The sequence below is a fragment of the Hemiscyllium ocellatum genome, chromosome 23 (genome assembly GCF_020745735.1).
Source record: "Hemiscyllium ocellatum isolate sHemOce1 chromosome 23, sHemOce1.pat.X.cur, whole genome shotgun sequence".
In the NCBI taxonomy this organism is placed as follows: Eukaryota; Metazoa; Chordata; class Chondrichthyes; order Orectolobiformes; family Hemiscylliidae; genus Hemiscyllium; species Hemiscyllium ocellatum.
Window position 1 is genome coordinate 28,806,970 of NC_083423.1, and position 21,692 is coordinate 28,828,661.

The 21,692-nt window shown below is 39.7% G+C and overlaps 1 protein-coding gene across 2 annotated transcripts in view; it reads right to left on the reverse strand.

The window, feature by feature from the left end:
• The window catches only part of sema3c (sema domain, immunoglobulin domain (Ig), short basic domain, secreted, (semaphorin) 3C), a 171,232-nt gene that overhangs the window by 59,424 nt on the left and 90,116 nt on the right, over positions 1-21,692 (reverse strand). For both annotated transcript variants that reach the window (XM_060842840.1, XM_060842839.1), the window contains exons 3-8: positions 17,332-17,492; positions 16,666-16,728; positions 12,902-13,021; positions 9,643-9,733; positions 9,418-9,537; positions 7,776-7,918 (exon numbers count right to left, since the gene is read on the reverse strand). In XM_060842840.1, the coding sequence (XP_060698823.1) occupies positions 7,776-7,918; positions 9,418-9,537; positions 9,643-9,733; positions 12,902-13,021; positions 16,666-16,728; positions 17,332-17,492 (698 nt within the window). The remainder of the gene's footprint in view (positions 1-7,775; positions 7,919-9,417; positions 9,538-9,642; positions 9,734-12,901; positions 13,022-16,665; positions 16,729-17,331; positions 17,493-21,692) is intronic.

Below are 21,692 nucleotides of genomic sequence, written 5' to 3' on the forward strand. Positions count from 1 at the left end.
CTGCCAAAACTCGACTGGGAGGGCAATAGCCTTTAAAATATGGCACCAGTGCACATACTTCCAGCTAAGTCAAGTGGCAGAATCAGGCTGGCATCTGACGAGAGGGTTACTATCACGGCATGGTAAGTAGTTAATGAGGAGAAAGTAGGATGACAGCACAAGAAAACTTGCTCGGGCTCACAGACAGCTCCCCACCCTGAAACCTAACAAAAACGAGACTTAGTGAAAATATGGGAAGATTCAACCCTCGGTGTTGCAGCCGAGTGCCAGTGGAAAGGTTCAGGCAGGTTGTGAGAAGTAGAATGTTCTCAGCATTTACATGGAAGCTGACCTTCATGATTTCCCAGTCTTCTAAGATAATGATTTTAAACTGCATTGAAGACTTTATAAACATTAAAATTTATACAATGTAATTATCAGAATGGTTTCTTGCTGTATTTGTAATTTTAATGTGTCCTTTTGAGAAACTCATAATGGTCAAAATAATTGGTGGTGAAAAATGGGTTGATTGGCTAGCAGTCAATTTGCGCTAACTATCTTCAATGGTACAATGTCAAAAAATTTAAACTTACATTTTAATCATTGATTTTATGACATCTTGCTTTCTTTGGTTTATTTTTCACCTGCCTCTGCAGAGTAGCAAAAGACTGGTTAAGTTTTTGGAATGTAATAAATTCTTCTACTTTCTCATTCTCTGTTGATTTTGCAAACTCATAACTTTGTGACATAAAACCCCCTTTATGATGCCTTAGATGGTTATGAGGTATTTTGCATGCATATAACATTCCTAACTTGAACGAAAGGACCATCAGTCTATGAGACTCCTTGGGGATCTCTGGTTTTATCCAAAACTGCCTGGTAGAATTTTTTTAAAACAACGAATCTCCATTAAAGTATGCGTCTTCTGTGGCTTCCAGGTCATTTTTTTCTGTCTTGGCACTATTTGAAGGTCATACAACTCCTTTGGACAAGCAAAAAGATCCATATTTAACACAGCACTCAAAGGCCTGATTTTAACTCATTCCAACCCCACCCACATCACACAGAGTCAAACCCAGAGGCAATGTTTTTGCAAGAACTCCACACTGTTTGTATTGCAGGAGTGCCAACTGTTGCAGTTATTGGAGGAGTGAGCTGACTTAGCGTGGTTTCCTCAAACAAAGTTTGAAAACTGATCTTCCACATATTCTTTTGAAAACACTTCTTTATTTAATGATGTATACTCTAATTTAATCTTTCTTGTAAAGAAAATTATGAACACAAGTTTAAAACTATCAAGTAACATGGAAATTCTGGGCACCAAAGCTTTGAATTTCGGCCTACATTTTGAGACGCATTTTTCGTTTTGATTTGTGAATCAGACCTAATATTTAAAGAAGAATGCACTGGACAATAGAATAGGAGACAGAAAAAGATTTGGTCCTTCAAATCCATACCTTTCAACAGTTCCTTCCAATTAATCTGACCTCACAGGAACTCTCTTCACCAGAAATCTCAAATCCTCGAGAAAGATGTCAACAGTTTCTTTCTCTCCATATCATGGACCACTTAATTGTCACAATCTGTATTGATTCACACTTTATTTGACACTATTTCACCAAGTCAGCTTTGTCAGTTGTGACTCAGTTGGCAGCTTTTGAAGGACATGTTTTTGAGCATAAGTTTCATGCCTGGGCTTCAGTACAAAAACTCAAGCTTGATGTTCCAGAGTAGAACTGAGCAGGGATGCTGCATTGTCAGAGGTACGTCTATTTGAAAGAAATGTTAAACTGAGGTCCCATCTGCCTGCTGAAGGTGGCACCACTCAGACAAGAGCAGGAAAATGATCCCCAAGCCCTCACAATATCGATCCTTTGGCTAACATTATATTTGATCATCACATTGTCAGTCGCATATATGGATGTTAATATGTATTGCCAACACAATCAAAGCAGCAGAACCCACGTTCCCAATTTCTGCTCTTGCAATCAATGTCAAAAGGATTCATTCGATTTCTGATTGATGGGAGTCAAGATTTTGAAGGCTTGGATCATATGTTCTTCAGTTAAAAGTGTTCAGGACGTAAATAATATTTAAATAAATGTAATTTAAAAGCAAAAACCTGCAGATGCTGGAAATCTCAAATAAAAACAGAAAATGCTGGAATACTCAGCAGAACTGGCACAACCTGTGGCAAGGGAAGTACAATTAACAGATAACATCCTGATGAATGTCATTGGCCTAAAACATTAAGCCAATTAAACTTACAGCATGTTCTCTTATTATTTGATTAGTTGTGCTCTCACCAGGTTTAAAAGGACAAGAAAATGTCAGTGAATGACCAATAATTACATCCAAACTAATTTTTTCCACTTTTACTAAGACGGCTCTTGTGTGTGTGCACAATATTTATAAAATGGATGATACTCAGTTCTGACATTGAAATTTGAATTTACATGATTTTACATACTTATCATGTTTTTAATGCAAATTAAAGCTTGCTATGTTGTACAAATATCTGCTGTTTCCTGTTCCAAGATGTACTTACTTAAATTTGCCTTCATTAAATCCAAATATCATTCTTCAAACCAACTGCTTAAATGGTACAGGTTTAGTGAATTTTATCCACCTGTCCTCTCTTTGTCATGTGATAGCTTAACGTGATATATTCTATATTGCATGCAGTTTTTGTCTCCTTATCTGAGGAAGGCTATTGGGATGGCAGGACTAATGTATGGTAACATACTGGATCAGTTAAGACTGTTTTCACTGGAGTTGAACAGAATGATGGTGGGTGAGGGGGATCACACTGAAACCTGAAAATTCTAATGTCACTAGACAAAGTAAATGCAGGAAAGATAGTCCTGAGGAGTGAGGAGTGGGGAGTCCAGATGGGGAGATCACCATCAAAGGATATGGGGTAGGCCATTTAGGACTGAGATGGAAAGCATTTTCTTCATCGAGCGAGTGGTGAGCCTGTGGAAGTGTCTTCCTCAAAGAGGTGGTTGATGTGAAACACTGATTGTTTTCAAGAAAAGATAGATATAATTCTTATGGCTAAAGGGATCAAAGAATATAGGGTGAAAGTGGGGACAAGGCATTGAACTGGATGATCAAACACAATTTTATTGAATCGTGGAACAGGCTTGGAGAACCAATGGGCCTGCTCCTGTTTCTATGTTTCAATATTATATATGATATTATTTCCATATATTTTCTATACTATATATTGTTATACTTTCATATATTGCTCAGTCCCAAATTATTTATGAATAATGCAATCATGAGAGTTGCAATGGAATTCTGCAGAACTCCTTCACTCACAGTTCCCAGACAGAATATCTCGTCATTTAACATTACATCTTGTTTTGCATCAGCTGATTGACTTTCAATTTGCCATTAATTTCATAAAAGCTCAATTTCTTCCAAAGTTTCATGCACAGAACTTTATCAAATAGCTTCTTAACTTATTGCGTTCATTGAATAGCTCTGATTCACTAGCTTACTGAGTTTGAATAAATCCTCATGAATGGATGAGGTTTGACATATTTTCTTCTACATCCGCTCTGGCTAAGCCTTACAATGACTGTACTCTTTTGATAGATGTTGAAATTGAGTTCATAAGAAGTTTAATTACGATGATGTTACACTTAGTGCTCTATAAATGTACGGTTCACTTTTTTTTCTAAACACTTGATGAACTAATGTTATACAGTACCTGGGTACAGCTCTGTACTGTGTGGAGTTTATAATTTATAAGAAGAGGCACAGTTATTATCCTGATCATTAATGCTTTCCAATAAGTGAGTACATGAATCACTGAATCATGGAGTGGTTACATTTCAGAAGGAATCCATTCAGCCTGTTTTGTCCATGCTGGTGCACTGCAAAAGAAACGTGGCTGATCTCATACTTCTGCCTTTTTCCTGTAACCTTGTAATGTTTTGTCTTTAGATAATAATCCAATTCATTTTTGAAATTCATGACCGAGTCTACCTCCCACGCAATCGTAGGCTGCACAATCCAAATCCCACCCGCTGTCTGCACAAAAAAGATTTTCCTCATGTCACTTTTGTTTTTTTTGTTATTCACCTCCTATAGTTCTTGCCTTTTCATCAAAGAGACGTTTCTCCTATCTACCCTGTTTACCCATCAAAAGGTACAGTGCTGATAAAGCACAGCCAGTCAGGCAGCATCCAAGGAGCAGGAGAGTTGATGTTTCAAGCATAAGCTCTTCATCAGGAATGGGAATACTCTGTTTAGCCTCCTTAGTGTGCATTATCATGAAAAGACATGGAATGTGAAGGAATTAAATTTGACAAACACATTTGTGGCTATCCAGACTCAACAGAGCTGAACATTCCCCTTCATCATGAACATAACATGAATGGGCAGGACAGAAAAAGCAACTGAAAGTTATTCTGCTGTCTCGTGAATGACGAATACAACGTTACATGATATGATGCCAGAATTGGTGTAAAGGTTACATTAGACTATTCATATATGGGCAGGGATATTACAATCAGACATATATAACAGGAATATATCATACTTCAATCATATTTTGGCAACTTAATGCACAAAAAATGTGTTCTGACAATGGATCATAATATTATTTAGCGATATATTGAGCCTTTAGTGACAAAATATGCTTTTTTTAAAATAAAAGAAAATAAGAACCAAAGGATACCTAAAATATTACATACAGTGGCTGACTAAAAGAATCCTGTGTAGGTTAAACTGGGTCTAGAGAGGAACCATATAGAGTTGCACCTAGAGTGTAGTCAGGGAAATTCAGACAACACTTCAAAGGAATAGATGGCATTCAAAAAAGCCAAACAATGATCTCGTGTGGCTATAGAGATTGATTACAGGAAGAAGGGCAGGGTTTGTTGATAAACCATCCCCTCTCCTCAAAAGAAATTTGTCTTCTAATCTTATTTCCGAGCACTTGGCCATAACCTTGAATGTGATGACACTAAAAGGCTCATCCAAATACTTTTTAAAAGTTTGTTATGTTTCCCACCTCAATTATCTTCCTGGCCAGTCCATTCCAGATTCCCACCACTCTCTGTGTGGAATAACATTTTCCTCAAACCCCCTCTAAACCTCCTACCCTTCACCTTAAAGTTATGCGTGCCTCATTATTGACCCTTCAATTAAGGGGAACAGCTGCTCCCTATCCATGCTACTCACAATCTTGTACAGCTTTAACAGGTCCTCCCAAAGCCTCCTCTGCTCAAAAGAAAACAATTGTATCCTATCCAGGTTCCCTTCATTGCTAAACTGCTTCAATTAAAGCAATGTCCAGGTGAATCTCCCTTGCATCCCCTCCAGTGCAATCACATCCTACTATAGTTATGGTGACCAGAACTATGCATTGTTCACGAGCTGTGGTCTAACCAAAGTTTTGTACAGCTCCAACGTAACGCCTCTGCTTTTGTAATCTACCCACATGTGATAAAGGCAAGCATCGGAATGCCTTCTTAATCATCCTTCTGTTCTGTCCCGCACCTTCAGGGATCTGTGTACAAGCATTCTAAGATCATCTGTTCCTCTGAATTTCTAAGTGTCCAGTCACTGAGTATTTCATTGTCTATTCCCTTCTTCCACTGTGCATCACCTTATACTTTCTATGGTTAAACTCCAACAGTCACTGATTTGCCCCTCTGACCAATGTGTCAACATATTCAACATGTACCTAATAGCTTCTTCCTCATCATTAACTACTGAACCAATCTCCGGTGTTATCTGCAAACACATTCTCATCAATGCCATTTACATATATCATGAACAATAAAAGATCCACAGATCCCTGTGGCATGTAACTGGACACTGGACTCCAGTCACACAATCAGCCTAACACCACCTCCTGTCCCTGATCACTACGTCAAATAGGGGCTCAGTTGGGTGGATAGCTGGTTTGTAATGCAGAATGATGCCAATAGCATGGGTGCAATTCCTCTACTGGCTGAAGTTACCATGAAGAACTCTCCTTCTCAACCTCTTCCCTTACCTGTGTCATGATGACCCTCACGTTAAATCACCATCAGTATGTCTCTTGAATGAGAGAGTAACCTTGCAGTTTGGTTGAACTACAGTGACTTTACCTTATCACTAACCAATTTTGTGTACAGACAGCCTTGCACATTCAGTTAAAAATATGTCTCTCCCTCTCTGATTGCTAAACACAAGACAAAACAGCAAAGACATAATGTGAAGGAAACAAAGGAAACAAAAAGGACAACCAGCTCCCATTCCTAGACGTGATGGTACAATGAACACCGAACGGAGAATTCACCACGAAGGTATACAAAAAAGCCACACACACAGACCAAGTCCTGAACTATGAAAGCAACCACCCCAACACACATAAACGAAGTTGCATCAGGACATTAGTCAAAAGGGCCACAACACACTGCAGCACACCTGAACTATAAAAAGAGGAAGAGGAACACCTATACAAGGTATTCACCAAAAACAGATACCGCGCAATTTCATCAACAGATGCCTTAGGGAAAGACAACAAAATGAGCACATGCCACAACCCAAAGGACTGGCCACACTCCCATACATCAGGAGCATTTCTGAACTGACAGCCAGACTGCTGCGACCACTAGGACTCATAACAGCACACAAACTAACAGCCACTCTCAGACAACAACTCACCAGGACAAAGGACCCGATACCCAACATGAGCAAAACCAACGTAGTGTACAAAATCCCATGCAAGGACTGCACAAAAACACTACATAGGACAAACAGGAAGACAGCTAACAACCCGCATCCATGAACACCAACTAGCCACGAAACGACACGACCAGCTATCCCTAGTAGCCATACACTCAGATGACAAACAACACGAATTCGATTGGGACAACACCACTATTATAGGGCAGGCCAAACAAAGAACAGCCAGGGAATTCCTAGAGGCATGGCACTCATCCACAAATTCTATCAACAGACACATCATCCTAGACCCTATATACCGGTCACTGCAGCAGACAGCAACTGACAACCGGAAGCGGCAGATTCAAACCAGTAAAAATGCCGGAGGAATCAGCACAGAAGCGCTTCGCAGGAGGCTCCCAAGCACTGAAGATGTCACCTAGAAAGGGGATGAAACGTTTGCAAGAAAAACTCCCAGCTCGGCGAACAGAACCACCACAACGAGCACGTGAGCTACAAATCTTCTCACAAACTTTGAAAACAAAATAAACTCCTAGCTACACAACCAAGAATCTCAAAACATCCATTCGTCTGCCAACCCAATCACTACCAGAATCTTTCACCTTAACAGAATCGCAATTGATTTTGGAGCCTCCCCCAGGGGCTGGTTAGAACATTCCCTCATGTCTAAGTCTGCAGTACATGAGTGATTGAATTGAAAATGGAAGTGAGTACAGAATGATAATTTAAAGGGAGGGAAAACAGAACATTTAAAAGCTTAAAATAATAAGAAAAAACATTTTTAACAGGAGAGTATTATTTCTCTCCTAATCAAAGGCAATTGGCCTGGGCTCCTTGAAATTTTGCTCACGGGTCATTATTTAATTGTGACCCTCGGAAAACAAGATGACTTGGGTTCAAGACATGGAAATGGCAGAAATTGCCTCTCTAAATTCACTCTTGAGACTCACATAGTGAGTGAGGTATTCATTCTAATTGTAAAATAAAATCTGCTTCAAATTATCAGTTTTGTTAAACAAGCCAAGCTTCATCTATTCAACATGTTTGCTGCCCATGCGATATATACTGAAGAAATCATGGAATCGTTGGTTGAAAGATTTACTTACAGGACATATTCTGGCAATCCTGGAGAGAATTTGCTTGGTATTGCCATTATCATCAGTCACTTTCTCCCGTAGGAAAAAGTATAATTTTGCATCATTTGGGTCTGTGCCATCGGGAATGATCTGGGCATCGACAAACACAGGTTCTAATAGAAGGAAAGGAATCCAACAGTGAATCCAACAGGAACATTTCGAGTCAATGTTAAAGACAATTCAAATTCAAATCAAAATTCGGAAATCTGAACTGATCAAGTTCAAAAACCTTAGGATACACTCTAATGCAAACATCACTACATGAGCAAGCTTAGGAAGGTTGGAAGAATGTATACGCATTTAAGGAGAAACTAGATTCATAAATGGGAGAAACAAGTAGAGGGACGTGCAGACGGTGAAAAATGAAGTAGGATAGGAGGAGGTTCTGGTGGAGCATGGACACTGTTATGGACTATTTTGGGCCAAATCACCTGCTTTTCTCAGTGTTGTAAATTCTATATAATTCTATTCTATGCAGTTCTACATATTGAACACTGAAAAATACATGAAAATATGTAACAAAAAGATTTGCGTCAGCTTAAGTTACATGCTTGTTCTCTGCGAAGGGCTTGAACCTACAACCTGCTGACCCAGACAAGGAAGCATTACCAGATATGCTCATGATATTCTATCACTGCTTCATATAAAAATGTAAGTTCATATAACCTAAGCATATGGAATTATTAATATTTATTGCCAGCTAAGAACATCATTAAATCAATAGTTAAAAATCACACAACACCAGGTTATTGTCCGACAGGTTCAGATTAGATTACCTACAGTGTGGAAACAGGCCCTTCGGCCTAACAAGTCCATACTGACCCTCTGAAGAGTAACCCACCCAGACTCATTCCCCTACATTTACCCTGAACACTATGGACAATTTAGCACAGCCAATTCACCTGACCTGCACATCTTTGGATTATGGGAGGAAACCGGAGCACCTGGAAGAAACACACGCAGACACAAGGAGAATGTGTAACCTCCAAACAGACAGTTGCTCGGGACTGGAATCAAACCCAAATCCCTGGTGCTGTGAGTCGGCAGTGCTAACCACTGAGCCAACATGCCACTACCTTTATTTAGAAGCACTAGCTTTCTGAGCACTGCTCCTTCATTGTGGACTCCACAGCCACCTGGTGAAGGAGCAGCGCTCCAAGAGCTAGTGCTTCCAAATAAACCTGTTGGACGCTAACCTGGTGTTATGTAATTTTTTAAAACTTTGTACACCACAGTCCAACATCGGCACCTCCAAGGCATTAAGTTATAAGTTACCTCTTAACTATCCTTAAGAACACTTCCACAAATTTCAGGCTGATTTCAAAACTCAAAAATTAATAAATTTGATACACGCGCTGAGTAAACAAATCCCTGCAATATAGCTATACCTTTGCAATGAGAACACCTTGCAAATCTTCCCTAATGACAGTCATGTACCACATAGTTCAAGAAATGAGAATTCAAAACAAGATGAGACATTAAGTTCAATCTAGGAAGGAGAAAAACCTTTCAAGAATTATGTGTTTTTGTTGTTGGCATAAATGTAATTAGGTTCAGCCAAACTAGTTAATTAACTAAATGTAACATAACCTAATCATGCATATGCACATACCACTTAGCCATTTGGAGTTGTGCTGGTCTGTTCTTATGCTATTTCTTCTTGTCACACTGCGGAATATTGCTGCGTCAGTGCCCATGAAGTCTATATACATTCCTGAAAATAATTCTTCATCTAAAGAGAAAGTGAATAAGAATCACAGATATTATTAAAACATATTTTGATATTATTATATTTTTAAAATAGAATAAGTGTTTTCATTTAAGCTATTCTACTCACTGATCATAAAGGACACTGTGTTAACCTGAGGGTTAAATGAGCAACGGCCCTTTCCAGACTCATTCTTTGACTCAATTGTGAATATTTGATCCTGAAAAATAAAAAAAGCTACAATGACGGAGGTTCATTGTTGCAACATGTATAATGTGCAATTAGTTACATTGAGCTTCAGATAGACCACAAGTATAGACTGTGAGGGCTGATAAATTCTTTCCTGTTTCCATTACTTGAGTAGGTTACGATGTGGACATGCCAGTGTTGGACTGGGATGGACGAAGTTAAAAATGACACGACTCTAGGTTATAGTCCAACAGATTTATTAGAAAGTACTACTGTTAAATCTTTAATCACTTAGTATGGGGATGCAGGTTTCCCATTCTAAGTGATTACATACTTAACAGCCATCTAGGTTTGTCTAATACATTGTATGATACTTTAATCTTTTACTTATAAACTCTGTATCCTGTGTATCCTGTCCCACTGGCTACCTGATGAAGGAGCAGCCCTCTGAAAATTTGTACTTCCAAATAAACCTGTTGGACTATAACCTGATGTTGTGTCATTTTTAACTTTGAGTAGGTTATCTGCTGTACCTCCCAGCAACTTGACCCTTCTGATATGGATGGATTTCAGGCTGCTTTTCCCTCAGTGGTCTGAAGACAAACCTTTGTAAGTTGGGACTGGTGGTGAAGCTGGTAAAGTAATGATAGCGTGGTGCTGACAAGTATGTGGTGGTGCAATTTGGAGTCTAAGGCATTTCTCATTCCTCGTGTCCAGGGGAAGGATTTTTAAAAGTGCAAATAGAATCTTATCTTTTGTTGACAACTGGACAGCTGCCACTGGGAGATATAGAGGAGTTAGAATCCACTCCTTTTCTATTTATCCAAAACAATTTTTTCCAGGAACCCAAAACAGATGTATGACCTACCACTGGAGAGTGGAAGTGTCCTCCTGCTTGCTAGACAACTGCAGGAAAACCAAAAAAATGAACTGATAAAATATTGGGTCAGGCTTCCTTTCCAGTAAGGCTTTTTTTTTTCTAAACGTGATGCTTGGGGGCAATTTCTACCCATTCATGAAATCAGTCTCTTGATTTGAATGAAGAAAAAAAACAATATTTATTCTATTTCAATATCTATTTGTAGGTTTGCTGTTTCATTGAGGTACATTTGTAGAAGGACTGAGTAAAGGCATTCCACTTGATAATCCCCTATCTTGTTCTTTGAGGGGCAGTTAATTATAAGATGAATTGTATATTGCTATAATCTCAGTTTACTCTATGTTGTGGAGGTTCTGGTATTGGTCTGGGGTGAACAAAGTCAGAAGTCACACAACATCAAGTTATAGCCCAACAGGTCTATTTGAAATCACAAGCTTTTGGAGTGCTGTCCCTTCATCACTTTATCTGATGAAACAACAGTGTTCTGAAAGTTTGTGGTTTCAAATAAACCTGTTGAGCTCCAACCTGGTGCTGTGTAACTTCTGACTCAATTTATGCTCTTATTGGACAAGCCAGATCCCAGACTGAAAATCTAGCTTGATAAATCACATTTATTGTAACTTAACAAGGTGCTCTTTCAGTGAAGCACAAATACACAATGCAGCACAATTGGTTTTAACAATAAAACTTAAGTTTATTATGCAAAAGAGAGGAAGTCAAAAACAACTATAAATCAAAGCTTTCCAAGATATGGCATTTTCCTATCAGAAAATATTTCAAACTCTGATACAATGCAAATAAATGCCCAATATCATTGCAGGAAGGCTGTCTTTCATATGGTTTTTTAATCCTCCAGAAATACGGACAAGTTAATCATTAAACCATCTCATACACAAAGACAAAAACTCATATGCCACTAGTACAAAAGCAATACTCTAAAACAAATGATATTAAAACATATAAATTGCACAACTTACATCACATCTTGCTATTAAAATACTAATTATTATTTCTGTGCTTAGGCAATATTATGGGCAGACATAGTCAGTATTAAAACAGAAAGCATTGATTCTACTGTTCTATTTATTTTCTGTTTTTGTTTGGTGTTCCAGCAAGCTGGTGCCAATTTCATGTGCATTTGCAACTTGCACCAAAGAATGCCAGAACTCTTGCTAGATTCTTAGCCTTGAGGAAGTCAATGATAATTACTACCTTAAGGTTGTAGGAGTCATGAAGCATTTTAGTTGCAATCTACTCGGCTGGAAGTACAGGGTAGACTTCATTACTCATCCTCCTCCTACTGCTGTGCATGATGTCTGCTCAACGCAATTTCACCCCATAGTGGCTGACACTCGGGTTTCTTACTATTAGCTACCATAAGAGCTTTATTTTTAAAGTGCCTCACTAGGTCTAGCAGCCAACCTTAACTAAATAAAAATGTCATTTTTATCTTTCACACTATATGGATTCTGTTTTGATGTCCTGCTTATATTCTAAAATTGGGCTGCACTGAAAGGCCAAAAGTGATTAAATAACTTGATATTTCCTGTCTCAGTTGGAACATCAGGGTGATAGAATATAAAATAAACACAGGGTAAGAAAATAGAACATGAAATTCAAGTGAAGCTTAGGCCATGTACTGACAGACTGAGGTTTCTTGCACTATCAGTGACATTGCATAGCAAGATTGACCACATTTTGGATGCAAATGTAGATCAATTAACAAATAAATCTCATGATTTCAATGTCCATTCTGATGAAAATTTAGCATTCGTCAATATAAATAGGAAAAATATTATTTTACAGTTAACATTTTCAAGAACAAAGGTTGTGTACTATATGCTAACAAATGGTAAATGAAAGTCTATTCAGCCATTTCGGTTAATGTTCTTTAACTTCAAACTGTAGCTAGTTTGTATAAAGCCTCCTGAAACTATTGGTTCCTGTTATAATCTAAGAATTATTTTTACACATCACATCACATCACAAATCTGTGAAGCTTTTCCTGGCATAACACTGCGCACTACACATCAAATAAAAAATTATGTAAGTACCCTGGGATGTTATTGACTGAGGCAATAAAATATTATGCAAATGAAATTCTTTAAAAATAGAAAAAATCCTGAAATATGCAGGAACAAGAATGCAGTGTAATATTTACATGGATTTCAAAAGTATTGTACATAAAGCAGGAGAAATCTGAATATTACATCATTGCAAAACAGAGAAACAGCCCTGTGGTCAGCCCCAGAGCCAAATGTGCAATAAGAATCAGTAGATGTTATGCAATGACCACTTTATTAGTCATACGACACTCACCTCAGATTTGCGACCTCTGTTGATGTATGTGCAGATGGGACTAAATGCTCCGCTTCCACAAACAAATAGATGAGTTCGGTTGTAAACTTGTATGACACGAACGAAGTTACCACAACCGTTCTACCAAAAAAATAAGAGAAAATGGTGAAGAGAGCAATAATCAAGGAGTTTCTATTAAACAAACAGATTTGCTAGAGAGAATCAGTCGGTCTGGCAGCATCCATGGATAGTGAAACAGAGTTGATGTTTCAAGTCCAAAATGACTGTTCAGTTTTGAAAATATTTGGGATCAGTCCATATTTAAATGGGAATTGCATGCTGCACTTACCAAATGGGGCTTGCAGGTTGGGGCCTGTCAAACCTGGTTAGCCCCTATGCTGAACCCGTCTGGATATATAGGTATAATGGTGGACATGAGTGGAGAACTGAAGCTAAGCAATGTAAGTCTGGGGCAGCTGGCACCATTATTCATTTAATCCAGCTGGTATCCATGCTCCTGTGGCTCTGCACAAAATTAAATCCAAACTTGAAAACATTTATGGCTTTTTGTTTCTCGATTGCATGAGGGAGGATACTGAAGAGATTCACCAGAATGTTGTTTGGGCTGGAGGAGTTCGGCTATAGAGAGAGATTTAGATAAGCTGAGGTCATTTTCCTCAGAGCAAAGGAGGCTTACTGGGGTCTGTTTGAGCTGTACAAAGTTCTTAGGGGCATAGACATTGTAGAAAAGGAGAAAACTTTCCCCTTAGTAGAGAGGTCAAAAATCAGGGGCACAGTTTTAAGAACAAGAGGTTTAGAGAGGGATTTAAGGAAAAGCTTTTTTCACCCAAAGGGTTGTGGGCATCTCAAACATTTTACCTAAAAGGACATAGAGGTGGGAACTGTCAAAAAAGTTAAGAACTATTTAGATAGCACTTGAAACACCATAGTGTAAAAGCCTATGGGATGTGCTGGAAAATGGGATTAGTAGAATAGATGGATGTTTGATGACTGGCAAAGACATGATTGGTTACCATGCTTTAAAATTTCTAAGTTAAAAACCACACAACACCAGGTTATAGTCCAACAGGTTTAATTGGAAGCACACTAGCTTTTCGAGCGATGTTCCTTCATCAGGTGATTGTGGAGGGCTCAATCGTAACACAGAATTTAAAGCAAACATTTGCAGTGTGATGTAACTGAAATTTTACATTGAAAAATTGATTGACTGTCAAGCCTTTCATCTCTCAGAATACAGTGATAGTTTCACTTCTTTCATGTGGAAATCACAAAACTTTTTTTTAAAAGTTACATTCTCGGATTAGCTGTTAACAATGGTGATAGCTAGACAATATGTTGAAGGTGCCAGCCCCCTGTGTTCTCTGTCTATGACCTGATGTTTAGATTGATTCTAATCTAAAAAATGAGATAACAGTGTTTTACATAAATTCATGCAGTTTTTGAGCTCAGAGTTCTACATGAATGTATGCAGTTTTTGAGCAAAGTACAATGTAACTCTGCAAGTACAAATTCACCACACAAAATATGTGTGTGCATGTGGGTCTTTGTCTGTCTGTGTGTGTGTGTGTCTGTCTAGGGTGCGGGTTGTGAGTGTGAGAAAGTGTGTGTGTGTACTGGGTGCAGAGTGTCTTAAGTCTGTGAGGGGGTGCAAGTGTGAGTGTGGGAGCGTGTGTGTCTATAAGGGTGTGTATGGGTGTCTGTGTGCGCATCTGTGTGTACCTGTGTCTGTGTGTATGTGAGAATGTGTGTGTGTAGGAATATCTGTGTGTGTGTGAAGTGCAATGATGATCACCTTAATGTGACATGAACCCAAGGTCCCGGTTGAGGTCCTCCCTAAGGGTACCCTTCGTTGTTCAGTACTTACCAAGGGCTGAAAAATTACGCCATGTTCTTCGTGACTGCAACGCATTATCAGTGAGGATGAGCACCTCACCAATACCTTCCCCACACCTCCACTACTTGCCTTTAAACAACCGCCAAACCTCAAACAGATCATTGCTCGTAGCAAACTGCCCGGCTCTCAGGACAACTCCATGCAACCCTGTTCACGGTAGATGCTGCAAGATGTTCAGATTGTGGACATAAATACCATTATTACGCGTGAAAATACCTCCCACCTTGTACATGGCAGGTTCTCATGTGACTCAGCCAACATTGTCTATCTTATACGTTGCAGGCAAGGATGCCTGGAGGCATGGTACATTGGGGAAACCGAGCAAAGGCTACGGCAACGGAAGAATGGGCACCACACAACAATCAACAGACAGGAGTGTTCCCTCCCAGTCGGGGAACATTCAGTGGTCCAGGACATTCAGCCTCGGACCTTCGGGTGACCATCCTCCAAAGTGGACTTCGGGACAGGCAGCAGAGGAAAGTGGCCAAGCAGAGGCTGATAGCTAAGTTCAGTACCCCTAGGGAGGGCCTCAACCGGTGATCATCATTGCACTTCACACACACACAGATATTCCTACACACACACATTCTCACATACACACAGACACAGGTACACTCAGATGCGCACACAGACACCCATACACACCCTTATAGACACACACGCTCCCACACTCACACTTGCACCCCCTCACAGACTTAAGACACTCTGCACCCACTACACACACACACTTTCTCACACTCACAACCCGCACCCCAGACAGACACACACACACAGACAGACAAAGACCCACATGCACACCCATGTTTTCTGTGGTGAATTTGTACTTGTAGAGTTACATTGTACTTTGCTCAAAAACTGCATACATTCATGTAGAACTCTGAGCTCAAAAACTGCATGAATTTATGTAAAACACTGTTATCTCATTTTTTAGATTGGAATCAATCTAAACATCAGGTCATAGACAGAGAACACAGGGGGCTGACACCTTCAACATTTTGTCTAGCTATCACCATTGTTAGCAGCTAACCCGAGAATGCAACTTTAAAAAAAAGGGTTTTGTGATTTCCACATGAAAGAAGTGAAACTATCACTGTATTCTGACAGACGAAAGGTTTAACAGACAATCAATTTTCAATGTATAATTTCAGTTACATCGCACTGCAAATTTTTGCTATAAATTCTGTGTTACGATCGAGCCCTCCACTATCACCTGATGAAGGAGCGTCACTCCGAAAGCTAGTGTGCTTCCAATCAAACCTGTTGGACTATAACCTGGTGTTGTGTGATTTTTAACTTTGTACACCCCAGTCCAACACCGGTATCTCCAAATTATGATTGAAATTTCTATTACTTTAAGGCTGTATCACTCTAAGGCCTATGGAGGAATTTGAAAAAAGGACGAGAATTTTAATATCAAGCTGTTTGATCAGGACCAATGCAGATGTGATACAAATGTAAAGTAAGAAATAAACAAATCAGGATTACTTTCAGTAGAAAAAAATTGGGGATAATTTTTTTGGTTATATTTAAAGTTGATTGTGACCCATTGTTGAGAGTGTAGTATAAACAAAAGTAGAAGATTAAATGAATAGATTAAAGAAAGACTGGAGAAATATGTTTGTATAGTGAGTTGAAGCAGAAACCATGCCAATATTTAATTATTTGGGAAGTAGTTGAAGGAGAGTAGAATAATGGGATATAGGAATGGTAGGTACTTGGGATTAGAGTTACTGCATACGTGGAAGATAAACAGTGACATGGACAGTTCAGGCCAAATGACCTGCTTCTGTGTTGCAATTCAATCAATTCATGTCTGTCAAAAAAAATATAATCCACCACCACATGGAGAATCTAAACATTTGCTACTTACATTTGGATCCTTGCCAGCCATTTTGCATTCATCCACTTTATTGCTCGATGCTGGCCAGTGAACCTGATGAAAGATATCAAAATACTTCAGCACACCATTAAAGCAATTTAAGACACAGTAAATGAGAAATACAGGCCTCGTTGATGGAATTCTACAATCTGTTTATTGTTAGCTGTCTCGGTTAGACATTCGTATAACAACAGAAAGGGACGGGATGAGGCCAATTCGGGAAAAGCATTAACAGGAGGAGAATCTTCTACTCTTATAAAAACAGAAAAAAACAGCAACTTGTATAGATCATTTGTATCAGTCATCTTCTGGTACTTCAGTAAATTGACTTTTTTTATCATCAGATTATTTGGAAGGTAATTTAATGCATAATTTTTAGATGTGATGACATGGTTATGATCTGGAATTTCCTATTGAAAGCAGCTTCTGGATTGTCTGGACTGGTTGAAGCTACTTAAAACCATAGGAGAAATATGATAGGAAGCTGCAGTCACATCTTAGGAGGCCAGTAAGGTACCCAATAATTCTAAACACTGGGTGGTCTGTACAATATCTTACTGCAAGAGCAGTACAATAAAGGGCAGATGGAAATCTAAGAACAACAGCATTAACAAAAGCCATTTCCATATCTAAAAGAATATCAGAAGGAAAACTTACAGCCAGGGGATTCTGGTTGATGCTATTTACATTGAGAGACAGAATGTGATCTTTACAGCCCACATATAAACGGTCTTGATCTTCATCCATTAACAAGATTCTGTAATCCAAAGGTTTTGAGGACACACCGTAAAACTGAGATGTATGAGTGGCCTTCAAATCTGTGAACACAATATAATTAACACAATGATTAATGAAAGGTCATTGCTTTGCTGAATTCCTTGAAATAAAATAATATGAAGAAGCAACATCAAACAACTAAAAATGAGCACCAGTTAGGTGGTAGGGGTTATGGACAAACTCATAATGCTACCTCTCCCTTATTAAGACTATTCCTACACTTTCCGACAGTTATCCAACTTCAAGTCACTTCATTCAGGTTGGTGTTTGCAAAACCAATATTTGGATCCATCCTTTACTGTTCTTCCCTCCAATTCGCTTCAATTTCCTGTGTTAGACTGTATCTGGCTGCTCAGCTTTGGTGCTCTTGTTTAAGTTGGTTTGACCACTCACACTGTATGTCACCAAGTCCTTTCCAGCTTGAGAACATTGTTTCAAGAACTACCACTTCCAAGTATTGAAACTCTAATTCAGATCTTCATCAGCTGAAGGGTTGACTTTTCTAATGCTTTTAGGTCTCATTATGTTCCCTCTTCCCAGATTCAATAGAAATCTGCAACCCATGACCATAGCTACGAAAAGACCTTTACATCCTTCACCTCCACTCTGCATGAGCTTCACTAACTCTTTGTGCACTTGTTAAATGATTTATAGTTACTTATACATTTCTTCAAATCTATTCACAAATTCACTCAGCACTTAGTGACTTTCTCCAGTTATAAATATTTTCATTTCTCTCACTGTTATCACAACGCACCTTTCACAGTAACTGATTATTCAGTCACTAAGTATATGCAGCATAAAACACTTTAGTTTGCTCTGTCTCTCGGTTTCCAAAAGTGTTCTAAGAGAACACGCTCAGGGAATTTCACATATAGTCAATAAACCTCTGTCTAACATCAAAGCGGAAAGTTGGTAGAAATTCAGGTCAGGCCAATTTTGGAATACTGTGTGCAATACTGGTCCCCTCCTATAGAAAGGATGTTGTGAAAGTTGAAAGGGTTCAGAAAAGATTTACAAGGATTGTTGCCAGGGTTGGAGGATTTGAGCTGTAGGGAGAGGCTGAATAGGCTGGGGCTGTTTTCCCTGGAGGGTCGGAGGCTGAGGGGTGACCTTATAGAGGTTTATAAAATCATGAGGGGCATGGATGGGATAAATAGACAAAGTCTTTTCCTGAGGGTGGGGGAGTCCAGAACTAGAGAACATGGGTTTACGGTGAGAGAGGAAAGATTTAAAAGGAATCTAAGAGGCAACTTTTTCACGCAGAAGGTGGTGCGTATATGGAATGAGCTGCCAGAGGAAGTGGTAGAGGTTGGTACAATGGCAACATTTAGGAGGCATCTGGGTGGGTATAAGAATTGGAAAGATTTAAAGTGATATGGGCCAAGTGCAGACAAATGGCATTAGATTATTGTGGTTCTGTTCGCCGAGCTGGGAATTTGTGTTGCAGATGTATCGTCCCCTGTCTGGGTGACATCCTCAGTGCTTGGGAGCCTCTTTGTGAAGTGCTTCTGTGATCTTTCCTCCGGCATTTATAGTGGTTTGTCTCTGCCGCTTCCGGTTGTCAGTTCCAGCTGTCCACTGCAGTGGCCAGTATATTGGGTCCAGGTTGATGTGTTTGTTAATAGAATCTGTGGATGAGTGCCATGCCTCTAGGAATTCCCTGGCTGTTCTCTGTTTGGCTTGTCCTATAATAGTAGTGTTGTCCCAGTCGAATTCATGTTGCTTGTCATCTGCGTGTGTGGCGAATAAGGATAGCTGGTCATGTCATTTCGGGGCTAGTTGGTGTTCATGGATACGGATCATTAGCTGTCTTCCTGTTTGTCCTATGTAGTGTTTTGTGCAGTCCTTGCATGGGATTTTGTACACTACACTGGTTTTGCTCATGCTGGGTATCAGGTCCTTTGTCCTGGTGAGTTGTTGTCTGAGAGTGGCTGTTGGTTTGTGTGCTGTTATGAGTCCTAGTGGTCGTAGTAGTCTGGCTGTCAGTTCAGAAATATTCTTGATGTATGGTAGTGTGGCTAGTCCTTTGGGTTGTGGTATGTCTTCATTCCGTTGTCTTTCCCTTAGGCATCTGTTGATGAAATTGCGGGGCTATCCAGTTTTGGCGAATACATTGTATAGGTGTTCTTCTTCCTCTTTTTGCAGTTCCGGTGTACTGCTGTGTGTTGTGACTCTTTTGAACAGTGTCTTGATGCAACTTCTTTGTGTGTGTTGGGGTGGTTGCTTTCGTAGTTTAGGTCGTTGTCTGTGTGTGGCTTTCCTGTATACCTTTGTGGTGAATTCTCCATTCAGTGTTCTCTGTACCATCACGTCGAGGAATGGGAGTTGGTTATCCTTTTCTTCCTCTCTAGTGAATCGGATTCCTGTGAGTGTGGCGTTGATGATCCGGTGTGTGTTCTCTATTTCTGTGTTTTTAATGATTACAAAGGTGTCATCCACATATCTGACCCAGAGTTTGGGTTGAATTTGCGGTAAGACTGTTTGTTCTAATCTTTGCATTACCGCTTCTGCTATGAGTCCAGAGATGGGTGAGTCCATTGATGTGCCGTAGATTTGTTCATATATTTGGTTGTTGAATGTGAAGTGTGTTATGAGGCACAGATCCAGTATTTTGAGTATGCAGTCTTTGTTGATAGATTTCTCGTCTTGTTGTCTGTTCTGTATGTCCAGCAGGTTGGCTATTGTTTCTCTGGCTAGGGTTTTGTCAATAGAGGTGAACAGTGCTGTTACATCAAATGAGACCATAGTTTCTTCCTTGTCTATATGTATATTTCTGATGATGTCCAAGAATTCCTGTGTTGGCTGTATAGAATGTCTGGATCCGCTGATCAGATGTTTCAGTTTCTGTTGTAGACGTGACGGTACAGAGAACACCTAATGGAGAATTCGCCACAAAGGTATACAGGAAAGCCATACACACAGACCAAGTCCTGAACTACGAAAGCAACCACCCCAACACACATAAAAGAAGTTGCATCAAGACACTGTTCAAAAGGGCCACAACACACCGCAGCACACCAGAGCTGCAAAAAGAGGAAGAAGAACACCTATATAATGCATTCGCCAAAATCAGATACCCCCACAATTTCATCAACAGATGCCCAAGGGAAAGACAACGGAATGAGGACATACCACAACCCAAAGGACTAGCCACGTTACCACACAGCAAGAACATTTCTGAACTGACAGCCAGACTACTACAACCACTAGGACTCATAACAGCACACAAACCAACAGCCACTCTCAGACAACAACTCACCAGGACAAAGGACCTGATACCCAGCATGAGCAAAACCAACGTAGTGAACAAAATCCCATGCAAGGACTGCACAAACACTACATAGGACAAACAGGAAGACAGCTAATGATCCGTATCCATGAACACCAACTAGCCATGAAACGACACGACCAGCTTTCCTTCGTAGCCACACACGCGGATGACAAGCAACATTAGGGACAGGGACAACACTACTATTATAGGACAAGCCAAACAGAGAACAGCCAGGGAATTCCTAGAGGCATGGCACTCATCCACAGATTCTATCAACAAACACATCGACCTGGACTTAATATACCGGTCACTGCAGCTGACAGCTAGAACTGACAACCAGAAGCAGCAGAGACAAACCACTATAAATGCCGGAGGAAACATCACAGAAGCGCTTCACAGGAGGCTCCCAAGCACTGAGGATGTCACCTAGACAGGGGACAAAACGTCTGCAACTCAAATTCCCAGCTCGGCGCACAGAACCACAACAAAGAGCACCCGAGCTACAAATCTTCTCACAAACCTCGGGCATTAGATTAGTTTAGGATATCTTGTTGGCATGGATGGGTTGGACTGAAGAGTCTGTTTTCATGCTTATATTTTGTTTAGAGTTTCCATTGGTGTCCCACGCACTGGATATAACTGGAAGGTATAACAGTAGCCCTGGGTAAACATAAGACCTCTCTCTTCAACTTCTCTCTACAAATGAACTTTTCTATATTTTGAATAGAATTGTCACATGCACTCGAATGAGTGCAGTAAAAAGTTTGTAATGTCACCTCTCAGCGCCATCTTCTGTACAGGATACCTAGGTACAGATACTTTAAGTGTTGTTATAGAATTGAAATAGTAAAAAGAAAGACTAGCACAGGAATTCTTTGCGAGAAACTGAGACATTCTACAGAGAATGTCAGGTGTGCACAAACCATTATGGAGGATTACTGTAACTTGTATTCAATTGACTACATAT